The sequence below is a fragment of the Nyctereutes procyonoides genome, unplaced genomic scaffold, assembly GCF_905146905.1.
Source record: "Nyctereutes procyonoides isolate TBG_1078 unplaced genomic scaffold, NYPRO_anot_genome, whole genome shotgun sequence".
In the NCBI taxonomy this organism is placed as follows: domain Eukaryota; kingdom Metazoa; phylum Chordata; class Mammalia; order Carnivora; family Canidae; genus Nyctereutes; species Nyctereutes procyonoides.
Window position 1 is genome coordinate 68,300,895 of NW_026575135.1, and position 8,692 is coordinate 68,309,586.

General features: G+C 45.3%; 1 protein-coding gene across 2 annotated transcripts; it reads right to left on the minus strand.

Moving 5' to 3' along the window:
* Nucleotides 1-3,395: 3,395 nt before the first annotated feature.
* On the minus strand, nt 3,396-4,079 carry LOC129494512 (GTP:AMP phosphotransferase AK3, mitochondrial-like). Of its 2 annotated transcripts, XM_055301407.1 has the most exons (2): nt 3,921-4,079; nt 3,396-3,824 (listed from the first exon to the last, which is right to left on the minus strand). In XM_055301407.1, the coding sequence occupies exons 1-2, from the start codon at nt 4,077-4,079 to the stop codon at nt 3,396-3,398; spliced, it is 588 nt and encodes a 195-aa protein (XP_055157382.1). The 2 variants fall into 2 exon arrangements, with proteins under 2 accessions (XP_055157382.1, XP_055157380.1); XM_055301405.1 differs by having other exon boundaries at nt 3,396-4,079.
* Nucleotides 4,080-8,692: the final 4,613 nt, after the last annotated feature.

Consider the following 8,692-nt stretch of genomic DNA (forward strand, 5'->3'; position numbering starts at 1 on the left):
TCTGTGCTTTAGGATGGTGACTTGTAAAAGCTAGGGAGCTTTTAAATACAGCAAACATAACGATGACCATGATTCTGCTTCCCACCCCCCGCCACACCTGATAATTCAATCAAAATGTGCCTGGGGCATCAGTGTTCTCTTAAAGCTCCCCAGATGATTCTAACGTGCAACCAGAGTTGAAGGCTGCAGTTCTAGGTTTGGTGATGTATATATCCTGAGGATGGACAAGAAAATCTGGTTCCATTTCAGGATGGTGGATGAAGTATCCTACTAAGTACTACAGATTCTTCCCTCCTGCAGCATTTCACTTTCAGTGAACCAGAAACCCTGACATATGGCATGCAGAACTGATTGATGCAAAGATAGGAAGCCCCATCTACAATGCACACAGGAGACTATTGTTGGAAAGGTGAAGGGAGCGCGGAGCCTGCTCCGTCCCCAAAGGTTGGGCAAGGCACCAGAAGCAGAAGGGTATCGAGGATGATCAACATGTAGGTGCTTGGGCCATTGCTGCAGGAGGGGCCAACGATTCATCCTCCACGGTGCCCTTCTGGCTGCTCTTGACCTGAATAGCAGTGACTAAATGTCAGCCCTCAGGTAGGAGTCATGGCCAGGGACCCCAAATTAGATGGGCATGGCCATGTGTCTCGAGGGTGTAGACACATGGCCATGTGTATGGGGTATGCCAAGGGAATGGGGTAGACCTGAACATCCCAGAGAAATCTCACTCAGTGACTTATCCTTCTTCACTGTCCCTAGAGTAGTCCAATTCAGACCAGCCATCTCCCCAGGCAGGTGACAAACACCCACTGGCAGGGGATACAGAGTAATGGAGAATCTCAACCATAGGGAAGATCACAGAGCAAAGATCACCACACATTCAAGGAAGACCCACCACTACAAAAGACAAGAGACTGAATGAAACAGACAGCTTAACCCCCAAGCAAGATAAAGAATAGAGCGAGCAAAAGATGAATCAAGAATAAACCAGAGAGGGCACCTGGGTGGTTCAGTAGTTGAGCATCCGCCTTCAGCTCAGGTTGTGATCCTGGAGTCCCGGGATCAAGTTCCACTCAGGCTCCCCGCATCAGTCCCACATCAGTTCTCCCTCTGCCTATGTCTCTGCCTCGCTCTCTGCCTCTCATGAATAAATGCATTTTAAAAATCTTAAAAAAAATAAGCCAGAGAAAGACACATAGACAGATGCCGTATGATTTCTCTTATATGTGGAATCTAAAACACAAAACAGATGAACAAGCAAGCAAAAACAGGAACAGACCCATAAATACAGAGAACAAACCAGAAGGGCAGGGAGGGGATGGGCAAATTTGGGAAAGGGGATAGAAGAGGCACAAATTTCTAGTTACAAAGTCAGTCACTCACAAGGATGAAAAATACAGCATGGCAAATATAGTCAACAAGACTGTGATGACATTGTACAGTGACAACATTTATTGTGGGGAGCACTGTGTCATGTGTGGAATTGTCAGATCATTGTGTTGTCCACCTGGAACTATTATATGTCAACTGGGCTTCAATTAGAAAAACAAGCATAAGTAAATTTCTCCGCTGTGTGAGGATAAAGCAATCACAAATAAATCAACTAGAGGTCATGGAGATTAAAAATTGATCCTTGCAAAAACTGAAGCAGCAGATGAAACTATTTTTTTCTGAAATGTAATTTTATTGTGACAAAGACTAACACGTGTCTTATAACCTAGTGACTAGGGATAATGCCTAAGTTGAGTAGTTCTCTGTCTTGGAAAGCACGTAATATCCAAGGAGGTTGTTATAGAAAGTGTTTTGAAGAATGAAATGTTTTCTGTAACCCTTTTAAAAAGACTTGGTCCATTTTGAAAAACTGACAACGAATGAAAAATACAATCCAAAGAAGGTAAAGCGAATTTTTCTCCCAAATGTATAAGACACACTTGCTTGGATGTATATTTTAAGTGCCTGGGGTGAAATGGGCCACGTTTTCAAAAGCAGTTAATAACAGCCTGTCCAACAAGAACTTGTTTCATTTGATTTAGCACCAACTGAAATAAAGAATAAATATGCCATTGAAGATACGTGTGTTTCTCCTCTACCTCTTTCCTACTGCCCCACTCCTACCAGGCAACGGCACATAAGCATGTGTCCTCCCAGCCCCACAAAGGAATAAAAACTCAGGATTTAAAAGTGTGGTCAGATGACACACACTGACAGGACTTTCTCCTCTTGGGAGAGGGTGGCAGCGAGCAATCCCAGGTATCAATTTTCTCCATCCAGAATAAAGAACTCCACCTTCAGCAAACTCACCTTCCTGGACCTTTTTTACCTCTCATAGAAAGCCTTTTTTTATTGCTACACCTGTTACTAATTATGACTGCTGTATCTGTCCAGGAAATTTCCCACCAGGTCAGCCTGTTCCATTTCCATCTCTTTAATGACCAAGCATGCGCATTTTCTGTAGTGTCACGAGTTTTTCTTCTTTGTTTAAAAAAGACTTTGTTACTCTTCAAGGCGTGACCATCAAAAAGAACTGGCAAGTAGATCATAAGGCACACATTTCTTACTCCCCCCCCCCCCCCCGTCACCTCTGAAAATCTAAGATGTCAATTGCATTTTCCATTAAAGAACATGCATTCAACTTTGGTGCTTATCCAAGAGCTTATGTCATAATGCCAATTTCTAACATAAGTCATATTCCTCAGTGCCCATATATTTTCAGAAGAAAACAAGTCACATTAAAGTAATATTTTCCTAAATGTTATTTGATACACTTTGATAGCAACTTGAAAATTCTAAGTGAACTGAAAGTATGTTTAACAACAAAATGTAGCTTAGACAGTCACCTTCTAGGTTTCTTAGTTTAAAGGCAGCAGTAAATCTGCATGCTGCACCGAATCTGTAAATCCAGTTATTTTTGTCTGGAATTTTATAGATACAGCATCTCACAAAGCCATGTCCCATGTGCTAGAAACGTCTTTTTTGGCATCTGGCTACACAAAGGCCTCTGATGAGATATTGTCTCCAAATTGGTATAATGTAACTTTTTTTTACGTTTCCAGAAAGATATGAAACGAATCACTTTTTCCGCCTGAGCAGAAGTCAGATTACTACCAATTGCTCTTTTAATTTTGCTCTACAAGGATGTTTGAAGCTCGGACATCTCTGATGTTTTTGTATCGTGTACCCATAGCTGGATAAAACACACTAGGCAATTTCCAAAGACAAATCTCAGCGTGAGCCTCATTTGGCATTATCCTTAGCATCCAAAATAAAATCTGGAGAAATGAAACTAATTTAACTTTCAAGGACTTCATACACGGTGGAGCCTTAGAACGAGGAACTTCTAACAGAAGAAAGGAAGAAGAGATTATGCTCAGCTGGCTGACTGCAAGCATTTGTCCTCATGGAGTAACCGATGCTTTCGGGTCTATTTGGGGAACTTTTGTTTGCAGGACAGCACGCACGCAGGGCCAGATCTGGTCGGTTTTCGTTCCGGAGAAAGTCTCCAACACCCCCTTTTCCCGGTAATATTCCAGGACGGGTTTGGTTTGGTCTTCGTAAGCCTTCAGCCTCTGGTTAAGCGTCTCTGGTCTGTCGTCCTCACGCTGAACCAGAGGCTCGCCAGTGAGATCGTCCAGGCCAATGGCTTTGGGAGGGTTAAATTCCAGGTTGTAGACGCGCCCACTGCTCGGATGGATCCAGCGAGCAGAGAGGCGTTGCTTGATGACCTCCGAGGGCACGTTCAGGCTCATCACCAGGTGTATCTGATAAGCTCTCTCCAGGGCCTCCGCTTGTGGCAGCGTCCTGGGGAAACCGCACAGCAGCCAGCTCTCCTGGGTGAAGGTTTTCAGCTGGTGAAGGGTCAGCCGGGTCATGATGTCGTCCGGGATGAGCTTCCCCTGGTCCATGAAAACCTTGGCCAGCACACCGATCTCTGTGTCCCTCAGCAGGTTGTCTCGCAGCAGGTCGCCGCTGGAGAACGTCTTCAGCTGGAAGCCTTTGGTGATGCGCAAGGCCACCGTGCGCTTGCCGGAGCCCGGGGGGCCCATGAGCACTGCCCGCAGGAGCCGCACCGACGCCCCCATGGCTGCCGGGCCAGGCGGGGGCTGTGGACGGTTGGGGCCCGCGCTGCGACCCCGCGCTCCGGCCCCGCGCCCCGACCCTCGCGCTCCGGGCCCCGCGCTCCCCGCCCTGGGGGCAGCAGGTGCGGCGCCGCGAGCACCCAGCCCGTGGTGAGAGCAGGTGTCCGACACTGCCGAAGACCGCATCAGTGACTTGGAAGGCTGAACCACGAAGTCCCCCCACAGTGTCTTCTTTAAGACAAACCCTCCAGGTAAAGCACAATGGCCCATGAAGGATATTCCCTCGCAGGGGATTCATGAAGAGTGCGAAAACTGTTAACTACCCGAATGCTCACTATTAAGAGAAGAGCTAAGTGAACCTTAATCCTGCTAGCCCTTGACAGCAGTGACAGACAGAGACAGCTCTCTCTGCGCTAACGTGAAAAAATTTCCAAGACGCTGTAAATTCAAAAGCTGGCAGCACTGTATAGTTTATATTCCGTTTATGCTAAAGTACGTTCCAATGTTCATTTATTTTGAAGGTTTATTTATATATTTGAGAAAGATAGGAGGGGCAGAGGGAGAGAAAATCTCAAGCAGACTCTGTGCTGAGTGCAGAGCCTGATAGGAGTCTCCATCCCAGGATCCTGAGATCATGACCCGAGCCGAAGGTGGATGCTTAGCCAACAGAGCCACCCAGGTGCCTGTTTACATTTAAATATACCTGGGAGGTGAACTGGGAAGCCAGGTTTCAAGCAGTGGGAAAGACAGCTTGATTCTTGGTTTTAGAAGATTGCTCCATCTGCAACAATGGAGCGAAAGGATGCTATAAGGACGCTAGTTCAGTGGCCCAGCAGAGAGGTGAGAAAGAATTTTCAATTTAATTCTCTCAGTAGGAATGAGAGTAAGCACCTTTTCGTTTGTCTACAGGCCATTTCTACTTTATTTCTGTGTAGAAATTTTAAACCGACAGTTATCTGCTGATCACTGCCTTGGAAAGATGCTTTAGGTAGAATTTATTCCACAAGCCATGGAACAGATCCATTCTCAGCTTTGTCTTGGGTGGTCCAGCCAGCTCAATACCACATGGGAGCCTGGATCGTATGGAACTGATTAATACTAACAAGAGGCTGCTGAGCCACCAACCCTGCAGCCACTTCATTCCTCAAAAAGATCCATAGAAATGATGTGATGGGTTGTTCTCTTCCTATAAGCAAGAGAGAAAGCTATTTCCAGAATAAAGATCTGGAGTGCAGAAACCTAATTTCTGTATTTGTATTTTGTAGCAGCCGATAGAACTGCTGCTCGAATTGCTCAGACTTTTATTATTATTATTATTTCTGTTATTTCGGGTCTTTGAGTTAGTCATATAATCCCTCTTATTGTTGTCGTATTCAAAAGAGTTACACTGGATGCATCAGAAGACTCAAAAGGCATACGGATACTTAATAGAAATTTGGCCCATATCCTCCAGCAAAGGGAAAAAAATGATGTTGTAATTGCTTTGCGTAATAAAGCAGCATACTCTTAGTGCCTTTTAATTATATACACAAAAATTGATCCTGGCAAGGTCTTTCTATCCTCCTGGATAGATTTAGACTTCTGGTATATTCAACCTTTAATTGAGACTCCTAATTTGGTACTAGAATGTGATCCCAAAATATCCCAGAGAGTATCTTTGGAGAGAAGGTAGCATTTGCTCAGCTGCAGGTGTGAGGGGGCGAAGATGTGCTCCCCAGCAGCGTAGAACACACACACAGTCATGTAGGTATGTGTGACTCCTAAAGCACAAGGTTATTTCTGGCTCCTCAGACCACCTTGGTCCTTCCTCCTCTCCCAGGCTGGTAGCACTTCAGCCTTTTGGGATGTTGGTTATAAAACTCAGCAACATCTAGTAAGAGACTCTCTGACCAAAACATAAAGGCCGGTGGCCGGGTAATATTACAGAACACATCTGGCCCGCATTTAGCAGAAAATGTCCAGTGCCCACCAAAATGTGACTGTGGACAGTAATTGAAACTTTCTAGATGCTTTTCATGATAACAGACACCAAATGGTATAGCGGTCAAGAAAAACATCAAGAACTCCTCACACTAGAGTTATTTTTTAAAAAAATTTTATTTATTTATTTGGCAGAGAGAACATGAGTAGAGGGAGCAGCAGGCAAAAAGAGAGAGAGAAGCAGTCTCCCTGCTGAGCAAAGAGCCTGATGCGGGGCTCGATCCCAAGGTCCTGAGATCATGCCATGAGCCAAAGGCAGATGTTCAACCACTGAGCCACCCAGGTGCCTCTATCCCCAAATCTTTATTCTAGAAATAGCTTTCTCTCTTGCTTATCTGGTGAGAACAACCCATCATGTCATTTTTATGGCTCTTTTTGAGATATTTCAAGGGAAAGAGACTTCCAGAAGATGTTCTCAATGCTATCTTCATGGGAAATTAAATACAGGTTGGGGGTTGTCTGAGTGAAAAGCTGGGGCAGAGAGTAGGGTCAAGTCCATTGTCCAGAGGAGGGGCTCATCTCTTTACTGAGCTGTGAGGTGAGCATTGTTTGGACTGCAGGGAGTAGAAGAGGCATGTGGCCCTGGGAGAGGGCAGTAGAAAAGACTTTCCTTCTGTGGCTGCTGAGCACTCTGGCTCTTGTCACACGGCTTTGGTTTCATTAGACACTCCTTTGTGTAATAGAAACCAAAGTATCCCCCACCCCCTCTGCCAAACCCTGTGATAAAAATCCCAAAGAAAATATTCTCTGAGTAGAGCCAGAAAAGGTCACAACTTAAACTCCCTCAGGGAGATACTGGTGAGTTAACCTCTCACCTCCACCTGCTTCTCCCAGGCCTGGCATGGGATCACAGAGACTACTGGTGTCTTCGGTGTTGCCCAGAGAACGTTTTGCATTCAGCCACCTGCAGAGGCTCTGCTGCTAACAGCAGCAAATGGAAAGCTAACAGATAAATGGGAAAATCAGCCGTGGGCTCCTCTCGTCAGCTAAGTGCTTGTTGCAGCTGAAAGGTGCACTCTTCTTGGTGTTGGCTCACCTGGGGTTATGACATCTCAGTCCACATCCATCCTTTTGGGCCTTTGCTGAGCCATATCTGAGCAGTGGTGGAGGGCCTCTGCATTCCAGCTCCCTACCACAGAAAAGAAAATGAAACGCAGAACCATTCTTGGTGTGGCGTGACGTGAACAGCCGATGTTCTCACCGGTGACCCTGCTTCACCCAACAAGGATTCCGTTACACTCACTGTCCTCTGCTCAAAGGGCAAGGGATTTTTATCATCCACTTTTGAATGCTTGCCATCAAAAAATTACTGAAAAAGTAAGCTGGGTTTTTTGGTGGTTGGTTTTTTTTTTTTTTTTTTTTGCGGGGGGGGGGCGACTGAAGGTTTGGTTTCAGTTTTCTGAAAAAACTGACGTCCACAGTACACTTCCTTCTTCATCTGTGCCAGGAACCAAGGAACCACTGTACTTTTTATGATTCCCAAAGGCACAGGTGACCCCTCATCGGTTTGCATTTGAGCTGGAGCACTCTTGACGGCATGCAGTCCTTTTTAAAAAAATAAATAAATAAATAAACTTTTCTGAAGGAATAGTCAGTGGTACAGCAACGTTGCACGAACAGGACAGAGTTTTCACATGTCCCCATCGCCCACTTCCCCGTATTGTTAACATCTTACATAACTACCAAGCTACGTCTGTCACAACTGAGAAACTAAGGTTCGTACATTGCTATTAACTAAACTCCAGACTAAATTTGGATTTCACCACCTTTTGTGTTGATGTCCTTTCTCTGTTCCAGATTCCGTTCCACATAGCCACATTGCATCTAGTGGTCTTTTCTCCCTTGTGTCCTCTGATCTCTGACTGTTTCTCACTCTTTCCTTCTTAATGATTGACAGTCTTAAGGGGTATTGGCTGGGTGTGCTGTAGAATGGGTTTGCCTGGTTGTTTTCACATGATTGACTTGGCTTATGGGTTTTGGGGAAGGGTACCACGGAAGTGAAGTGTCCTTGTTGCATCATGTCAGGGGTGTGTGACACCTCATGACATTTCTGGTGATGTTAACTTTCGTCACCTGCTGAAGGAGGTATCTGCTGGGTGTCTCCACTGGACAGTTACTGCTTATTTCTTTCCTTCCTCTGTCAAGACTTTGGAAGTGGTCTCTAAGTCTAGCCCACCTTGGGAAGGATGGGGTTTAGCGCCACCTCCTGGAGCAGTGGGGAGTATCTATTTACTTGGAATTCTGCAGGATATCCCGTAGAGTCATTGTAATGAAAATTTTAAATAAATATGTTTGCCAAGCTCCCAGATTTAATAAATGTTACCATTTTGCCAAATATGCATCAGCTTACTTGCTTGCTTGCTTGCTTTATTTATTTATTTATTTATTTATTTATTTAGGGAGAGAGGGAAGGAGAGCATAAGCAGAGGGAAGGGCAGAGGGAGAAGGAGAGAGGATCCCAAGCAAATTCTGCGCTGAGTGTGGAGCCTGACATGGAGCCCAATCTTATGACTCTGAGATCATAACCTGGGCTGAACTCAAGAGCTGGATGCCTAACTGACTGGACCACCCAGGTGCCCCCATTTCCTGTAGGCTATTAATTATACCTTTGGTGTGTGAATTATTGGGAAGCACCT